Here is a 19,234-nt window from a genome sequence, read left to right as displayed (position 1 = left end):
ATTACAGACCAATTTCATATAAACATTGAAGAAAATGGAGTAAATAAAATATTAGCAGTCAAACTCATTAACACATTAAGAAAAGAATACACCAAGAATAAGCAGGACTTATTGCAGGAATGCAATGTTGGTTCAATATTAGAAAATCCTTGCACATAATATAATAATGAAGTTAAAAAATAATTTTAAAAAAATGTGATTTCTATAGATGCTAAAAAGACCTTTTATAGAATGCAGTCCATCTACTAAATGGACTGTAATACCTATGCAAAAAAAAAAAATAGGGATGTACAGCAAATACACTCAGAATTCTGAAATAATCATTGCAAAGTTTTAAAATCTATATTTATTCCTATATTTAGGAATTCCTAAATTCCTATATTCCTAAGTATTCCTGTGTTTAGTAACCTAGTATAAAATACATAAGCCTCATTCTCTCTCATAGAGATTGGGCTATATTAACAACTTGCTGAAAAGCTTCTCAACATCTTTTCCCCTTTTAGTTTGTTTCCGAACTGAAAAGGATAATAAGCAAGTTACATAAAGTATTAGCCTTCACATTATATAATGTATTATCTATAAGGGGAAATATCTTCATCATTATTTCTCAATTTCACTATCTTAAAAACAACAACAACAATTAAACCAAAGCTGGAAAATATATACTCTGAAGGATACTTGCACGGCCTTATGCTGGAGAACACAGAAGCAGTCCCAAATTTAGGGGAGCATCCAACAAATTAATGACGTGGTTCTTCATTACATGTACTGAAACTTTATAAATGTGATTTGTGTGTCCTGGGGTACAGACACAAACCTATTCAGCCCATAAACAAGTAAAATAAAATGACCACAGTAGACAGTAGACTGCTCTTGTTCAATGAAGCTCTGAGAAGAGCAGACCTGGGAGAAACATGTCCCCAGTGTGCACTGTCACGCAGGAGACAGTGTCCCAAGTCCTGACATGCAGGTGAGCAGCTCATTTCAAATTCCTGGTTGCTCACATCTACAGACTCCTCTAGATAGCAAGAAAGAACTGCTGACCTTTCCTTTTCTTGACCTGAGGCATCCACCGAATGTTTTTATTGGCCAAATTGGGCAATTAAGAATACCCATTCCATGGGGGAATGGAACCTGTGCACCTACATTAAATTAATTTTTCAATACTGTGGAGATTCTGTTGTTGAGATTTGGTCTCTGCCCATACAACTTCCTGTGATCCTGCCATTTATAAGAACCTCTCTCATACGGATTCACTGATGTTTACCAAGGTGGAACCACCCTGAAGACTTCCATACTCCTCACACTGTCTGGGTTTCTCTTTAGTGCGAATTCTCCACTGCTGAATGATAAAGCTGGTGATTCCACGCAAAGCATGCCCACATTCATCCCGCTGACAAGATCTCCCTCCTGCGTAGACTCTCTGGTGCAGTCGGTCCTGACTTCTGGGCCAAGGTGTTCCCATTTCCTTCACGTACAGTTCGTTGAGGTTCTGTGCTGAATGAAGGCCTCCTCACAGTCACCACATCTATGCAGTCTCTCGTTTGTGTGGATTCTCTGATGTAAAATAAGGCCACAATACACGAAAGCATGCCCCCACTCCTAACACGGAGCACTTTTCCTTGGGGAGGATCCCCTGGCAGGAAAGGAGGGACCCGCTACAAAGAAAAGCCTTTCCAAACCTGTTGCCCTCAAGGAGGTTCTCTGCGGCACCTGTGTTCCCTGATGCGGAGTAAGGACTCACCAGTTACTAAAGCTACACTTACCGCATAGATGTTGCAGTTCTAGAGAGATCCCACCACAGCATTTCACATCTGCAGAATTGGAAACAAGTCCTTATTTTTATTCTTAGGATAACCATCTAAAAAAACGCACAGATAATTCAAATGTCAGTTGTCTCTTCTGCTGAGATAATGAGACTAAAAATGAAGAACAGTGACAAAGGTAAAACCCAGTTTGACTTAAAGTACACGCCTTTATGTGTCTAAACTGTCATCTCAGGTTGGCAAAGTGCCCAAAAATGCACGTGAGGTTCCACTTTGAGTGAGAAGAGACAGCTGGGCAGAAAGTTTGGAAGAGCAAGGAGGATTTTCCCACAAAATGTGACAAAGAACCAGGAAGGTATAACCAAAAAACTTAAGAAGAGATCAGTTTGAATCCAGAGATAAAAAATAGAACATAATGAAATCAAGAGAAATTTTAATTTGTTAGGACTACTTAAAAGGATCATTTATACCAACTGAAATGTACCTAGGCCACTACTACAGACAAATAAATGCTCTACAAATATTGGTTGAGTGAATCAATGAATAGTGGGATATGACAAAAGTTAACTTGAAGCAATAGCTAGGTTTCAGTTATAAAATGCACACTGTTTTGATATGGGAAAATGTTTCAAAATTACATACTATTTTGATATGGAAAAACTAAAGTCGGGAAAAATAATTTTTCCAGTAATGTTCAGGACTAAAACATAAGAAAGCAGCACTTTGAAGTAAAGTAGCTGAATAGGTCAAACCAAACAACAAAACTGCTCACAAATATAGCTGAGTTTCCACCTAAAGAACTGGGCAGACAACAAGGAGACAGGGGCAAGTTTTCAAGGGAAAGGACATGAACTAATGAGAGACCCAAGAAGCTTCTTTTCAAGGATCTCTTCTCTCTGCAGACACCCTTTCTCACTGGCTTTCTGTTTCAAAAGGCAATAATGATGAAAGTCAAACTAAAATTGGGTTTCAACAGGCTGCATGTGAAGCCTCGGATTCCGAAGTACTTTCTCTGCCATATCTTGTTCTATCCTTTAGCCTGGACCCTAGAGCCAATAGGATGAAGCTGGTCTTGGAAAACTGAATTTGAAGTTCAACACTCAGTAAAAACACTCAACCAACAACCCAACATCGGAAGTTTCCCGGTGTGCACAAATACCAGGGGGAATTAAAGCCCCGAGGGAGGCACTGGGTTTTCGCTTCAGAGACATATGGTGGATCCTACAGTTCAGCTTTACTGCTTTCTGCGCCATTCCAGAAGGCTTTCACTAGTCAAGCCATAACATAAGCGATTATCCCGACCCTTTCCACCCGATGGCTTTCCCTCCAAGCTGTCTCCAACTTCTCCAGCACAAGTGATGCCTCTTCTCCACATTCTGGGTATTATCCCTGCCTAACTGTGCAGCTCCCTAGGTAGGTGTCAGGACCTACTTCAGCACCTGCTCCTTGGTCTGTCTCTGATCTCAGCACCTGCAAGTAAAGTTCTCTGAGTCTTCTGGCAGCCCCGGGGTGGGGGGCAGGCAGCTATCTTGGGTAGTAGCAACTTAAAAGTCTGAAGGAATATCCGTGACTTCTTTGTCAGCGTGGTCCCAGGCACAGCCCTCTCCCTCGGCCATCAGTCACGTTAGGGACCTTCCCACAGGAGGAACGCCATTCTGGAATGAGAGCACTCAGGAGAAGATTCACTCCAGCTTGAGGTTCACGCTGGTTTTTCAGAAGTATTTCCTTGTAGTCGGTCTTCTTCCTGGGACACAAAATAACATTGTTAACAAAACCTCTAAACTTTGTTAAGCTCTTTTTTTACTCAAGAACTCACTACTCAGACAACGCACTGAAAGAAAAAGGAACTTTGTTAGGAAGCTAAATACATTAGAAGAGTGGGAGTGGCTTTGCAACTTATTAGCTAGCACCCTATGCTAAAATCTTTTACTTCCTAAATATTAGTTAATAAAGCTAGAAAGACCATGACGCTCTTCCCTTCGGTTCTTCCCAGAGAATACCAAGTAAATGATAAGAGGATAACATGAGAAATGAGAAAATAATAACAGCTAATATTTATTTAAAAGTGACTACAAATTTGCTTATTTAAGTAGACACTATTATAATTCCACTGACAGCTGAATGATACTGTGGCACAGAGGGATCAAATCGTTTGCTAAATCACATAACCGGGAAGTGGCTTCTAGTCGTGAGTCTGATCACCTCCCCAGCCACTCCCACTGTCCCACAGCCAAGGTATCCTAATACAATTCAAAACTCGGAGGCCATCCTTGACTTCCCCTGGAACCCTGAAGTCTGACCGCCCCCCGCCCCCGCAGTCCCAGATGCCGGGTCAGAGGCGGAGCCAGCCCGGCGCGCGCAGGTGCACCGCCCCCTCTCCCTATACAGGTGCGCGCCGAGGCCGGCGGAGCGCGCGCTTCCCGGTCAGCTGCGGGGCCCCAGCCGCGGCGCCGCCGGTCTCCTCTAGGAATCTGGAGGCTTTCTCCTCTCGGTGGTTGCCTGGCAGAGTCCCCGCCCCGCAGAGCATTCCGGCGGGGCCCACCTCCCGTCGCACGACCGAGCCAGAGCCGCCTTCCCCCACCCCCGAAGACAAAGGGCGCGAACCTGGGCTGCGTCATCTCCGGTAACCACGGGGAGGCCTCCCCCTCCCGCTCGGGGAGGCCTGTCCCCACGGAGGACAGTGACTGCGTGACTGGGTGCCGCACCTGGCACCAGTCCTGGGGGAACTGCGCGCGGGGACAGGTGACCTCTGCGGCGGGCGCTCCCGGTGACCGAACGCCGCAAACGGCCGTACAGCACCTCAGAGGCGCTAAGCGCCGTCCAAGTGCTTCGCGTGTAAGCCACTCAGCCCACCTAACTGCCCCAGGAGATGGTGGTACTATTGCCATGTTCCCCAAGGGGAAAGTGAGACCCAAGGCTAGTAAACCGCTTGCCCAAACTCACTCAGCTGGAATTTACAGTAAACTGTAAGCTGCCACTTTTAGCGGGTATGAAATGATGATACCTGCTCCTAAGTATCTCAGTGAAGTAGGCACACCGAAGCACTAGCTCAAAAAGTAAAATGTGCGTATCAGGCTTAGAGAGGAACCAATAAACACCTAACCCTTGGTTGTTACTAGGTACTAGTTACCTTCTAGTACAGTTACCTAACTAGTACAGTTAGGTTACTGGTTACTAGTAACCTTCACTTAGAAAGCCCTTGGGACATCCAGGACCAGGCCTTTTAGGCTAAAGACCTACCCAAAGACCACCTTCAACTGAGACGGGTGGAAGACGAGCCTTGACTGATGGGCTGATGGGCGTTCAGACCCATGGGTGAGAATCAATGGTTTCCATGAAATCAAGGGAAAACTCCTGGCTTTCAACGGCGATCTTACGTGACCGAAGGAGCTGATCAACTGAGAAGCTGAGAATACTCATCACGGTTGGCCTTGTCAAAATCTTATTGTATGTATAAAACATACACAACACACATTTTTATAAAATATATTCATACGTATATACTCTCCCTATATTTACAGAAATACGTGTGTAAAAAATGTGCAAGGACTCCTTACCAATTATACCCAGTATTTGGAATGGCAGGATCTACAGAAATGCCAATAAAAGGAACTGCTAGAGCAGATGTGACAGAACTTTTCAGTGCGAAAGGATGGACGTTGAAAATAAAGGTCATCACATGATTATCACCAAGTTGAACAAGGACTTGTTGCTCAAATTCTGGGCTGTGGGGACAGGACAGGCACCTGAAAGAACTACTTTATATAATAATGATGGTTTCTTTCATCCTAGAAGTGGTATTAGCTACATAGAAGAGATCCATTTGGGCTACTGGGTAGATCCAAAACGAGATAGCTTTCTGATGTGCATCAATGGAGACTGCCAAAAATCTCCTATTCTGTCAGAGTGAATTTTAGCTCTAAGCCAGGAGGGGGATCCCTTTCTCTAAAGAGCCCATTTTTTAGCGGAAATGTCTCCTGTGGGCACCCTCCTTGTGAGGCAACAAGAATTAGGGCTCATGTTATGCTGACCAAATCTTATGCTGACCAAACCTCATCCAAGAGTTGGTATGCAGAGAGGGTGGTGGTGGTATTATTAGCCTTGGGTGTTTGGACCCAGGACTCCGGGGTTTCTGAGGTATCTTCCAGAATAGTGATAGATTTTCCAGATAATTACTTATGACTGCAACACAGGGTTCCTTCAACTGAACTAGACAAGGAAGCATGGGCTCTGGAACTGGGCTGCTGGCCTTCAAATCTTGACCCCACCACATTCCAACTTTGTGACCTGAGGCAGCTCCAACTCCTCCAATTCACAGCTAAAAATAAAACCGTGGCAAGCACTTTAGTAATGCCTGGCCCTTAATAAGCTGTTAATGCTACATGCTACTAACAAATCCTTTTCTTGACTCCAAAAGATGGCCAATAAGGACTCTGACTGTAAGAGTTCTGGAACAGATCATCTATGGGATGTAACAAGAGGCTACTTCCATTCAGGGTATGGGAGTGGAGCTGCTCCACATTCTGGTACCTTTGTGCTCTCCACCTCTGCCCTCAACACACAGCAGACATTTCTCAATTTGAAGCCCTGCTCAGTCCCACTTTTTCTGCATTAGCTTTATCTCATACCTAAAATTCCAGGAGCCTGTTCCTACAACTGAGGTTTCTTTTGGAGGAGGCCCATCTTTCTTCCCTTTGCAACCCCTATTACACCCCCTGGAGCTTCTGTTTGTCACGTTACTTTTCATCCTGAGCCTCCTTCACTTTTCACTGCTTTAGCAATTTGATTCTCCCCCAAACCCTACAGGAGCTTTTTGTCTTAAACACTGAGTATCTTGTTTACCTTGAATCAACCAGAAAAGAGAAGCCAGTCAATCTCACTCTTATCCTTAATGTTATTCCCAAGCCACCGCTTTGCGATTCATCATTTGAGTGTTGCACCAATTGCTCAAGCTGGCTGTTATGTCACTACTCTGGACTGACATTTCTACCTTGGACTTGCTTCAGTGTCCTTTTTCCTTTCCATCCTGCCACCTGTTGTTGATGGTTTCAAAATCTGCGAAGATAAGCTATTCAAACGAGCCTAGAGCCTGTCACTGTTCTCCATCTACCTTCTATTCAGAACGACGTACCGTGGACTTCACTGTGAGGCATTCTCTGTGCACCGCACTCCCCAATTCCATGTCTAACCTCGGTCACATCCTCCACTTGCCCCTCAGGGTCTTCTACTCCTGTGTTGCCCATTTAGCTCCAATTATTCTACTCTATTTTCTTATCCTGGATAGTTTGAGCCCCTTTGACGTCTACCTGGAAACGCCAGGTCACTCACCTTTTCTTGGTAGTGCAACTACATTTAAGCATAAGAAACAACCAGAACAAAACCTCCCCCTTTATTTTTAACCAAGTTATGAACTGTATCCTATATGATAGGCATATCCCACTATTCTGGATCTTTGTCTAGGGTTCATTCATATTAAGCAAATAAAGGTGTTAGAGGCAAATGGAGGAACATGTCTGCCCTGAGCGGATATGTTTAACAGCAGATGAAGGGCGGAACCCAGATAACAGCACTGAGAGCCAAAAGCAAGTTTAAATTAAGAGTCGTGTTCCAGTGAGCAGTAAGATTAGAGGTTTGAGGTTACTATGAAGAGTAACTTCAGTCCGGATAACATGTCTGAAATCAGGCAAGGTGACAAGCATGGACAGCATCTGAAGGACATTCTCATTTGGGTTCTTATCTCTAAGCAACATCCCCTCCATCAAAGAGCTTGCAAGAGTGAGAGACGCATGGCAGGGGAAGCTGGGAAGAGAACAGGAACACACCCGGCTGAGAGCCCCCAGCCTCACTCAGGGAAAAAAAACTCAGTTTTCTGGAGGTAAAAAAGGAGGTACCCAACCCCAGCTGCCTCGACGCCTTCTGTGTGCAGCTCCAGTGTTGGTCTTAGGATATAACACCTCAAGGGTCCTCAACTTGAGAGTGAGCTGTTTTTCAAATGTTCATTTGCTTTCCTCTATTGTCAACTCAGGATGTTTTCCCTTAGTCACAGAAATTGCAATCCCAAAAGCAAATCTGACACACAATGTACCTAAATTATAGTACTAATACATTATTATTATTATTATTATTATTATTATTCTATTATGAAAATGTGCTCACACTTAAAGCTTAGAAGCTAGAACATATCAATTTCTCCAGGGACTTCTGGTTCCAACCAGTGATGATACTATGTTCGGGATAGGGTGATGGACACAGGGGCAAGAGATGGGGGCCGTTGGGAAAGGGGGGCAGAGTACATACAGTAGTGGGGAGGAAACAGGATAGACATGGCAGCTGGACAGAATGGCAGTTAGGAGTAAAGACGCCAACTACCCTCGTTTCTCCCCTGTCCCTTGTGTGTCTCACCACTTCAGGCTCACTAAGGAGCTAGAGGTGTGGGGAGAAGAGGATCCCGGAGTTGTGTGGGATGATCTGGGGGAGGGGGGGTGGGGGCAGTCCCAGAAGTTGTAGGGCCTGTTGCGGTGAGGTACAAAGGGAAGGAAATCAGAGGACATGTCAATGAAGATTAAAAATAATCTCTGTAAATAAAAAGATAAACCGGGCGCCTGGGTGACTCAGTCAGTTAAGCGTCTGACTCTGGATTTCAGCTCAGGTCATGATCCCAGGGCTGTGGATTCAAGCCCCTCCTCGGGCTCTGCACTGTCAGTGCAGAGTCCTCTCTCTCACTCCCTCTCCAAATAAATAAACATTAAAAGAAAAAAAAGAAAAGATAAACTGAGCAGGAGCCACGTGTGCGTGCCTGTTGTCCACGACTGAGTCACAGGCCCTCGTCTACAACAGAACTGCTTACTCAGTGATACAGGAGTCCGGTCAACTAGCTTTTGGTTGATGTTTTTGCACAAGCCTCAAGGGACAGAGTCACTAATCTTTGGCTCTTTTATGTGCTCAAGAAGGTATACAAACCAAAAAATTGTAAACCAGTTTTGAAGGCAACTATTAGGGAATTCAGAACAGAAGCTGGGAAAAAACAGAGGTTAGGAGCAAACCACAACACCAGTACTGTCCCCTAACTAACACACAGCCTTGTGCTCTGGTGACCCCTGGGTGCCTCACAATGTAGGTCAGTCTCCGATTTCCTAAGACTTAAGTTGGAAGAGGTGGAAAGGCCATCCGGAAGCCCCTGATGCTGGATGGTTGTCTAATTTCCCTGTTCACTCCTGTCCTTCAGAGCTTTCCCCAAGCTAAGAATCTGCAGTGGCCTGTGTTTAGTGGCCCGTGTTGACGCTTCCCCACCTCACAGGCGACCATGAAGGCAGCTGCGATTCAATGCAGTGTTCCTCGAATTTTAGAATCAGGTGACTGTGGAACTTGGACAATCCCCATTGGATTCTCGGCCCCCGCCCCAGACTTCACGAAGCAGGATGTGAGGGGGCTGCAGGCATCTTAACCAAACTCCACAGGGGACTCTGACGTGCACTGAAGGGGAGAACCACAAGAGCAAGGGACAGGACAAGTCAGAGACCTACTGCCGGCCCCTCCCTGTGACACTGTAGCTAGGTCACCCTCTCCAGAAGCAGGCGTACCCTCACTTTTAAAACAGAGAAGGATTTTAATTTACAGGCAGATCTTAGGAATTAAAAGTGCTTTGTGCCTTTTGTAAGAGGCACCGTCCGCGCCCTCCCAGCCCGGCCCAAGCCGTTCCCAGGGTATCTCCGCCACCGCCCACCTGAACAGATGCCCCACCTCAGGCTGCCACTGGCGCCACAAGCCCCGAGCGTCCTCGCCTCCCCCTACATGGGCTTTACCCTGGTTTCCACCCCGCCTTCCAAATCTGCCCACGGAACCCCGATCTTCAATACAATCTTGGCTGACCCGCTCAGGCATTGGTGATCCGTCCTTCAGAACGGACAGCACTGGCCGCCACCCGCCACCTCACGGACATGCGGCTCAGATCACTTCTGCCGTCCTGCAGTCCGATCTAAGCTCACACGTGACCTGACGGACCCCAGGCTCCACCGTAAACTGGCGAGAAGAGGACTTTCGTGTTATGCTCTCTGTCCTACACACCAGCCGATGTCACGCACGGCACACGGCGAACCCTTTACGAGACGTCTGAGGTGTCCTTGTAGCAACGGTGACTGCCGTTGGAATCACTCCCAAGCTAGTATTCCTCTCCAGCCTGTACTCTGGGACACAGCGTCCCCGTGGTCATCCCAGAAACAGACTCCTCCCCTTCGTGGACAGTCCGCTGCTGCCTACGAGCTGAGGGCTGCCTGAACGACTCCCCACACTCATTAGAGGGAGCACCTCTACTATGGATTCTCTGGTGTTTGCTAAGATCTGACCTCTGTCTGAAGGCTTTGCCGCACTGGTCACATCGGTAGGGTTTCTCCCCAGTGTGGATCCTGTGATGCTGAATGAGGCTGGTGATGCCTCGGAAGGCGTTCCCACAGTCGTCACACTTGTACGGCCTCTCTCCGGTGTGGGTTCTCTGGTGTTCCGTGAGAACTGATCTCTGAGTGAAGGCCTTCTCACACTTATCACACTTGTAAGGTCTCTCTCCAGTGTGAACTCGCTGATGTTCTACAAGGCTTGTCCTCTGAATAAATGCTTTTGCACATACGTCACACTTGTAAGGTTTCTCCCCAGCGTGGATTCTCTGATGCTGAACAAGGCCACTCTGACTGAAGGATTTCCCACACTCCTTACACTGATGGCCCTTTTCTTTGTGGTGGATCTCCTGGTGGGAAACCAGGGAGGAGTTATAAACGAAGGCTTTCCCGCACTCGCTGCACTCATAGGGCTTTGCCCCAGTGTGAACTCCTTGGTGTTGAGTGAGTATTGAACGCCGACTAAAACTTTTATTGCACTGAGCACAATGGTATGGTTTGTCTCTCGTGTGGATCTTGAGATGGTGAAAGAGGCCCGCTTTCTGGCTAAAGGCTTTGCCGCATTCGTTACAGTGGTAGTGTTTCTCTCCTGTGTGGAGCCTCTGATGTTGGTTAAGAGCTGACCAGCGGCCAAAGGCTTTGCCACACTCATTACATTTATACGGTTTCTCTCCGGTGTGTATTATTTTGTGCCGAATCAGCACGGTTCTCCCACGGAAAGTTTTCCCACATTCCTCACATTTGTAGGGCCTGTCTCCAGTGTGGACCCTCTGATGTTCTAAGAGGTTCGAGTGCTGACTGAAGGCTTTTCCACACTCCTCGCACTCATGAGGTTTTTCTCCTGGACAGACCCTCTGCTGTTCAGTCAGACGGAGTCTGTTCTCCTCACCCGCAGACTGTTCACCTTCCCTGGAGCGTCCAGAAGACTCTTCTGTTTCTGCTTCGGATCCGTCCGCTTCTCTGCACCTAGCCGACTGGGACATGTCCCTTTCAAATCCGCTACACATATTCCCCTGTGGTGCCGCTTCTCCAGACACTTCTTGCTTTAGAGTTAAATCCCTGGACTTATTTCCAGTCTCAACACCTGAAACTGCAATGGATCACAGTTACTAGTTTGCACCTCATCAGACACTCATTATTCAGGTGAAAAACATATTAAGAACCCAGAGTTTCTGCAGGACTGTACAATTAAAACATAGAACAGACCTAATACATAAAACACTCCAAAAATTGTTATGGAAAAGACCAATAATCCAATAAAAACTGGGCAAAGGAAAAGTTGTTTCCAGGAAAGGAAATACAACAGCTCTTAAAGATGCCCACCTCAAAATAAGGAAAAGCAAACTTGAGTATTGAGGTACAATTTGCACCCATCACCTCCGCCCATCAGTAGAACACTGTTCATGAAATGGGTATCACACATCGCCAGTGGGAGTGCAAACTGACCCGGGCTTCATACAGACCAACTTGCCAATATCCATCAAAATGACAACTGTATTTAATCTTGGGGCTAGTAATTCCACACATGGGAATTTATACTGAAGTACTCACACACGCTCACCACAGCACTACCTGTTAGAGCAAATCACTGGGGACAACTGGGGAATGGACAAGTTAATTGTGTGGTTCATCCATACATTAAAATTTTTTTTAACATTTATTTTTGAGAGACAGAGAGAGACAGAGCATGAGCCAGGGAGGGGCAGAGAGAAAGAGAGGAGACACAGAATCTGAAGCAGGCTGCAGGCTCTGAGCAAGCTGTCAGCACAGAGCCTGACGCAGAGCTCGAACCCACAAACCGTAAGATCATGACCTGAGCCGAAGTCGGATGTTCAACTGACTAAGCCACCCAGGCACCCCCATCCATACATTTTAATATTAAGGTGCTGTTAGGAAATAAAAAATATGGGGCGCCTGGGTGGCGTCCGTCTGACTCTTGATTTCGGCTCAGGTCATGATCTCACGGTTGTAAGATAGAGTCCAGAGTCGGGCTTTGCTCTGAGTGGAGAGCCTGCTTGGGACTCTCTCCCCTGCTGCCCTTCCCCCACTCATGTGCGTGCATGCATGCTCTATTTAAAATTTTTTTTTAAGGGGCGCCTGGGTGGCTTAGTCGCTTAAGCATCCGACTTCGGCTCAGGTCACAATCTCACTGTCCGTTGAGTTTGAGCCCCATGTCAGGCTCTGTGCTGACAGCTCAGAGCCTGGAGCCCGCTTCAGATTCTGTGTCTCCCTCTGTCTGCCCCTCCGCTGCTTGCACTCTGTCTCTCGCATTGTCTCAAAAAATAAACATTAAAATAAATAAATAAATAAATAAATAAATAAATAAATAAATATTTTAAAAACGCAAACCTTTACCATCTTAGTAATAAAGAGAAGAAAATGTATTTACTTGAATGTGGAAAAACGTATACATATAAAAAGATCTCTAGGGAAGCACATACAAGAAACAGAACAGTGACAACTCATCTCAGGGCAGGGAGAAGACCAGATGGCCGAGGGAATGAGTGGAAGGAAAACTTGTCACTGGGTAACTTTAAGTTTTTATCTTTGAACTATATGAATTTTTACCTATTTTTAAAAATTAAATGTAGAGAACACAGAGATAAGGAATATGGGGTCTTTCGCACATTCACCAACTTAACATTCCGCCACATTTGCTCTGTTGTTCCTCCTTTTCCTAAGAGTACACATATATATGCTTGCTCCTGAACCATCTGAAAACTGCAGACATCCTGGGCCAAAACCTGGTTACTGAAGGCAGGAGGACAGTAGCACCATCTGACAGGATAAAGGCCAGAAATAGCAGGGAAGTCAGAATGAAGGAAAGTAACTATCAGAAGGACTCAATTAAGTGATCTCATAAAATACTGCAGGAGTGGAGAACAAAATATTAACATGAAGAGAAAACGAGAGTTGAAGCGTGACAAACCGAACCAGCTGAGAGTCCGTGCACGAGAGGTCGTCCTGACTGTGACGAGGAGAAACGGTACACGGAACTAAAGAGGCCCCAGGTCCTGTGCCTGCCTGTCTTCCCTTCCTCCCAAGCTGCTCCGTCTTCCTTACCTTGTTCCTCCGGCTGGGCTCCAGGTCCTGGAGATTCATAGTTCAGCCGGGCAACCCCGGATGGGAGGGACATGCCGGGCTCCCGTCCTGTTCCCACAAGGGCCGTCTCCTGCAAGAGCGTGTCCTGTTGCTCAGTGTGGACAGGGACACAGTGGACACACTCATCCTGCCAACAGGAAACAACGGTATAGGATCCGATCCGAGGCAGTGACACCCGGCTCTCCGGCACCTGCACTTCTTTCCAGACATCAGCCTGCTGTAACGCGCCTCATTCTTCAAGGCCTGTATACAAGCCACCTCCTCCAGGAACCCCGCCCTTCTGTTCTGAACCGCTAAAAAATGCTGGCTGTGCCACCGTCACGTCTTTGTCTTATGCTCAAAGTGGAGATGTGAGAGGAAGAAAATAGGAAGGAGAGAAGGAAGAGAAGGTAAAGGGAAGCAACGAGCACAAGAAAAAAACTTGGGGGAAATTAACAGAAGAGAAAAAGAAAAAAAGGATGGGGTAAGTGAAGAGAAATGATGGAGAAACGAGGCAAAAAGGCAGAGGGAACAAAGGAGAAAGAGGGAGGAAAGACAGGGGATGGGAGGAGGAAGCTGTTCCCTACAGTCTCTGCTCTTCTGAGGCTCCTCCCCCACTTCCTGCCAGGAGATGACCTTGTTCTCTCCTTGTCCAAGGTCATGGTCACATCAGAGATCACCCACTCTTTTCTTCATCACCCCACACACACTTACTCCCTTCCACTTAGAGGAAGAGGCCTTTGCTTCATCAAGGCCCGTACCTTGTAACCTCAACTCTTGCCTTCAACCCCATCCCTTCCTGCACCTCTGACCTCTGCTCCCTAAACTCACTCACTCTGGCTTCCACTCCTCCACGGAATCACTCCCTCTTGTATTTAAAAATAAATCGTATTTCCCCAGCGTGGTATGAAAGGCAGCGATTCGGGGGCCACACTTAGTTGCTTCTTGGTTCAGGAGCTCCATGTCCCTGGGTGGTTTCTCAGACCGTGCATGACTCAGACTGTGCATGAGGCACATTGCGGGGGCACCGGCATACAACAGACCCTCAAGTTACCCCCCAATCCTGCAACAGCTACATTCTGGGAGTAAGAAATCACCACACGCTGCCTCTACTTCCAACACAGCTTCGTTCTGTAACTTCTGACCCCAGAATAAGAGCCAAAGTCAGTAGGATGCTCTCAGAGGCAGACAGAAAAAGGTTTTCAGACCTCAAATTTGGAAGGAGAAAATGGCCGGTACAGTGAGCTGTGCCTTCCTTCCGTCCCTGGATCTCTGGTGAGGCCTCAGAAATCAGGATGAAATTCCATCAGCCACCCCCAGCATGCTTTGAGGGAAAGGGCAGTACAGACAACATGTTTAAAACCAAATTACTTCTGCCCGCACTTGGGAGTGCCATTCTTTCTCCCGGTTCTCTTCCCATCTCCCTGGCCACTCCCTCTCAGTTTCCACCGTCCTGTCGATCCTTTTGTCCCACAGCTTTAAATATCACCCATATTATGACAAGCTCCAATTTTGTTATTTCCAGCACACATCCCTCTGCTGAGTGGAGTTGCTTGCCCAACTTTTCCAATTGGGTTCTAAGAGGAATCTACAATTCAACACGTCCAAAACCTAGTAACTCTAGATTCCCGCCCCTGCTCCAAACCTTCTTCTTTCCCTGCCTTTATCATCTCCTTGAATGACAAACCCATGTGACACGATGCGATGTTCAAACAAATCCCCTCAAGATCCAACTGCATCTTGCTGCTTCCACTGCTACTGTCACAGTTCAAGCCACTGGTACCTCCTGCCTGGATTAGTGCTGACCGGGCTTTCCTGCTTCGACCTTTGACCCTGGGCCTCCTGCACTCCCTACACCAACCCTAATCTAGGACTCTTCCAACAGAGCGGCTGGAGTGATTATTTTTAAAATTTAGGTCATAGGGCGCCTGGGTGGCTCAGTCGGTTAAGTGTCCGACTTCGGCTCAGGGTCATAATCTCACGGTTCGTGGGTTCGAGCCCCGCGTTGGGCTCTGTGCCGACAGCTGGGAGCCTGAAGCCTGCTTCGGATTCTGTGTCTCCCTCTCCCTCTGCCCTCGTCCTCCTCATGCTCTTTCTCTCAAAAATAAACAAACATTAAAAAATAAAAATAAATAAATAACATTTAGGTCAGATTAAACCTCTCTTCTGTTCAAAACCCTCCAATGACTTTCCATCTCAGAATAAGATCCAAAGTCCTTACAATGGCCTGTAAGTGCCCCCATGATTTGATCTCGTTCTAACTACCTCATTTCATCTCCTGCATCTCTACCACGATAAGCACATTCTCACCTGCCCACTATTTCCTCTGGCTGAATGTCCTCAGCCTAGGTGACTGCACAGCCTGATCTCTGCTCTAAATGTCACCCCATCTGGAAGGCCTTCCCTCACCAGTCTGTCAAAAATCCCACAGTCTCCACTTCATTCACTGTTTACCTTTTTTCCGCTTCATTGCTGTTTTCATATAGGATTTATCTCCACCTGGCACCACCTGGTTACTACTCTCATTAGACTAGAATCTGTTTACAAGACAGAGGCAACTTCTGGGCTTTGTGCACTGCTGCGTTTCCAGTGCCTAGAATGGTGCCTGGTGCGTATTAAACATTCAATAAACGTCTTCTGAACGAATGAACTTTCCCCCAATCCACCATCCCCGATAGCCTTGAACTCTGTTAGGAGCACCTCAATTACACTAGTCTCTCAAGCTTGAAATCCCCTGCACTTAGCCTAGAATAGATTGCTCCGTAGAGAGTTTTCCCTTTTTTATCCATCTAATCTATCATCGTTTCCAATTAATACTTACCTAAGACATGCCTCATCCTTCATAGCCTCACCGTCTTGACTCTACTTCAAACTCAGATCTTCAAACTCTGCCACATGTTCCTCCCCCTTGCCAATGCTGGGTTGCACTTCTTGTTTTATTACTTCCCTGTTTTATACTCTTCATACCAAGACTTCTGAGTCTTGATTCTATTGACATGTTGGGTCAGAAAAATCCTTGTCATAAGACGCCATCCTATACGTTATAAGATATTCCAAAACATCCTTACCCTTTAGCCGCTCGATGCCAGTAGCACCTCCCCCCACTATGACAACCAAAAATGTGCCAAGACATCACCAAATGCCCTTTAGGGCAGAAAATTGCCACTGGTTGAGAACCGCTGTCTTTTATCAATGTTGGAACAAAACAGAACAGAATTCTACATAATTTGGTTAGATCCTGGCGTTAGAGAAGCTCACTTAAAGAGAAAAGGTTAGAAGCTTGTGTCCTACAGAACAGACTCTACACTCCACAGGTGATACTCAAGGTCCTGGACTCTGTTCTCAACCCTTCTACTCACTACCCATGTGTCGGACCTAACTGGGCTCTACTACTCCAGGAATCTCGTCCCTGCTCTCTGAACCTTCCTCTCTGCTCTGACCTCACATTCCTCCAAGATGGTGACCTTGATTTCTCCATCTTTTAATCCTTTAATGGATGCAGAGCAGTGCATATACCTGCAAGACCTTATTTCTTAATTACTTGTATCCTGCAACAGAAGCGATGTCCCTTCCAAGAGACTGCTGCGCACCCCGTTACGCTCACTTAACATTTTCTCTTAGAAATCTTATTTCTAAAGAAGACATCCAGATGGCTGACACGTGAAAAAATGCTCAACATCACTCATCATCAGGGAACTACAAACCAAAACCACAATGAGATACCACCTGACACCTGTCAGAATGGCTAACAGTAACAGTAATGCTAGTCAGGCAACAACAGGTGTTGGCGAGGATGTGGAGAAAGAGGAACCCTTTTGCGCTGCTGGTGGGAATGCAAGCTGGTGCAGCCACTCTGGAAAACGGTATGGAGGTTCCTCAAAAAATTAAAAGTAGAACTACCCTACGACCCAGCATTGCACTACTAGGTATTTACCAAGGGATACAGGTGGGCTGTTTCGAAGGGACACATGCATCCCCATGTTTATAGCAGCACTATCGACAATAGCCAAAGTATGGAAAGAGCCCAGATGTCCATCAACAGATGAATGGATAAAGAAGATATGGTATATATATGTGTGTGTGTGTGTGTGTGTGTGTGTGTGTGTGTGTAAACACAACGGAGTATCACTCGGCAATCAAAAAGAATGAAATCTTGACATTTGCAACTACATGGATGGAACTGGAGGGTATTATGCTAAGCGAAATTAGTCACAGAAAAACAAGTATCATATGACTTCACTCACATGAGGAATTTAAAATACAAAACAGATGAACATAAGGGAAGGGAAGCAAAAATAATATAACAACAGGGAGGGGGACAAAACAGAAGAGACTCATAAATATGGAGAACAAACTGAGGGTTATGAGAGGGGTTGTGGGAGGGGGGGAGAGGCTAAATGGGTAAGGGGCACTAAGGAATCTACTCCTGAAATCATTGTTGCACTATATGCTAACTTGGATGTAAATTAAAAAAATAATAATGAAATAAATCTTGTTTCTAATGTTTTTGAGTAGCATTTCATCAACTAGAAACCATAAGCTCATTACAGAAATACAGGATCCTCCCACAAAAAAGATATAAATAAGTTAGGTCTACATTAACCAAATTTCCATGACTTGGTGGAATAATGCTGTCCTTCGCTCTGGCCTACAAATCTGTAACTTACCTTATCTCAGTCACAAACCATCTCTCATTTTCTCACCTGCTCTCCAGGCTCGTCCAGCTCCCGTTCCAGATCCTCCAGCACGGTCACCACCTCGTCCCCGCTCTCCGGGTGCTGTCCCCGCACCCAGGCCTGGAGCTCCTCGGGCAGGATGGTCAGGAACTGCTCCAGCACCAGCAGCTCCAGGATCTGCTCCTTGGTGTGTGTTTCTGGGCTCAGCCACTGGCGGCACAGCTCGCGGAGCCGGCGCAGCGCCTCGCGGGGTCCAGGCGTCTCCTGGTAACAGAAGTGTCTGAAGTACTGTCGGAAGACCTCCCTGCTGTGGGTGTTGTTCTTCTGCAGGTTCTGATCCCATCTGGTGGTATTCCTGTACCCCTCCTCCTCCTCCACCTTTACTTCCAGAAGCGCACCCTGTTCCTCGTGGGCCGGCGCAGCCCAGGCCGACGCCATCGCGGCCGTGCAGAAGCTCTAGCGGTGCTTCCAGCAAGGGTGGACCTGAGGGAGAAGCCGTCGCTTTTAACACAAGCTACACCATAAGCGAAAACTCAAATTCTAACAATTTACTTCTGCGCTTTGCAAGCCACCCCCAGGGTAATTCACGACACTCACGGAAACTGAATACGAAAGACTTAAGAACACATTAAAGAGAAAGATTCAGTAAAAGGTGCTAAGGGTTTAAGGACTTCACAAAGGCAACACTTCCATTTAGCCCTAGAATAAAGGAGGACCAAATGGAACACAACCAACGTTGAGAGCAAACAAGTAATAATAAAACACTGAGACGGCCTCTTTTAACGGGCAGGCGTGTGGCGGAAACCACGAAACCGGCGCGGCAGCCCCGCAGCAGGTGAAAGGGCGGCGGACGCCGCTCCCGAAGGCTGCTCCCCGCCCCTGCGGCTTCTCGGGCCGGCGGGGAAGGGCAGGGGAGAGCAGCAGCGCGCTCACCTGCAGCTCCCGAGGCCGGCAGCCGGGTCCCTCCCGGGGAGACCACGGGTCACGCGGTCCAAGCCGCCGGGAGCCCAAACAGCCCACAGCGCCCCACAAAGGCCGGAAGCGAGCCGGGAGGGAGCGCGCGCACTTCCGCTCCAGCCTCAGGAAGGGGCGGGCACTCGCCGGGCGGATCCCGCGCTGCCCCACGAGGTCGCGAGAGTTGGCCCGGTGGGCGCGAGCGCACTTCCGCTACAGCCGGAGGCCCCACGGGTCGCGGCAGGTGGCTGATGTTGCAGGTCTCGGCCCTGCCGGTCCCGCCCGCCGTCCCCGCTGCCCCGCCCCACGGTGAGCGAGGCCTGGCACACCTGGAATCGGTGCCACTTTGTAATGTGTGTAATTCTTTTTA

General features: G+C 47.2%; 1 protein-coding gene across 6 annotated transcripts; it reads right to left on the bottom strand.

The window, feature by feature from the left end:
* ZSCAN12 (zinc finger and SCAN domain containing 12) lies at nt 1-18,975 on the bottom strand. Of its 6 annotated transcripts, XR_007152123.1 has the most exons (7): nt 18,844-18,975; nt 17,938-18,393; nt 13,217-13,382; nt 10,109-11,243; nt 3,198-3,510; nt 1,767-1,861; nt 2-1,557 (listed from the first exon to the last, which is right to left on the bottom strand). XR_007152123.1 is itself a non-coding variant. In XM_047858511.1 (5 exons), exons 2-5 carry the CDS (start codon nt 18,346-18,348, stop codon nt 3,345-3,347), a joined length of 1,878 nt encoding a protein of 625 aa, XP_047714467.1. In that variant the 5' UTR covers nt 18,349-18,393; nt 18,844-18,975; the 3' UTR covers nt 1,877-3,344. The 6 variants fall into 6 exon arrangements, 2 of the variants coding, with proteins under 2 accessions (XP_047714467.1, XP_047714466.1); XR_007152120.1 differs by having other exon boundaries at nt 1-1,861; XR_007152122.1 differs by having other exon boundaries at nt 2-1,814.
* Nucleotides 18,976-19,234: the final 259 nt, after the last annotated feature.

The sequence above is a fragment of the Prionailurus viverrinus genome, chromosome B2 (genome assembly GCF_022837055.1).
Source record: "Prionailurus viverrinus isolate Anna chromosome B2, UM_Priviv_1.0, whole genome shotgun sequence".
NCBI lineage: Eukaryota > Metazoa > Chordata > Mammalia > Carnivora > Felidae > Prionailurus > Prionailurus viverrinus.
This window is presented reverse-complemented; position numbering and strand designations above follow the sequence as displayed.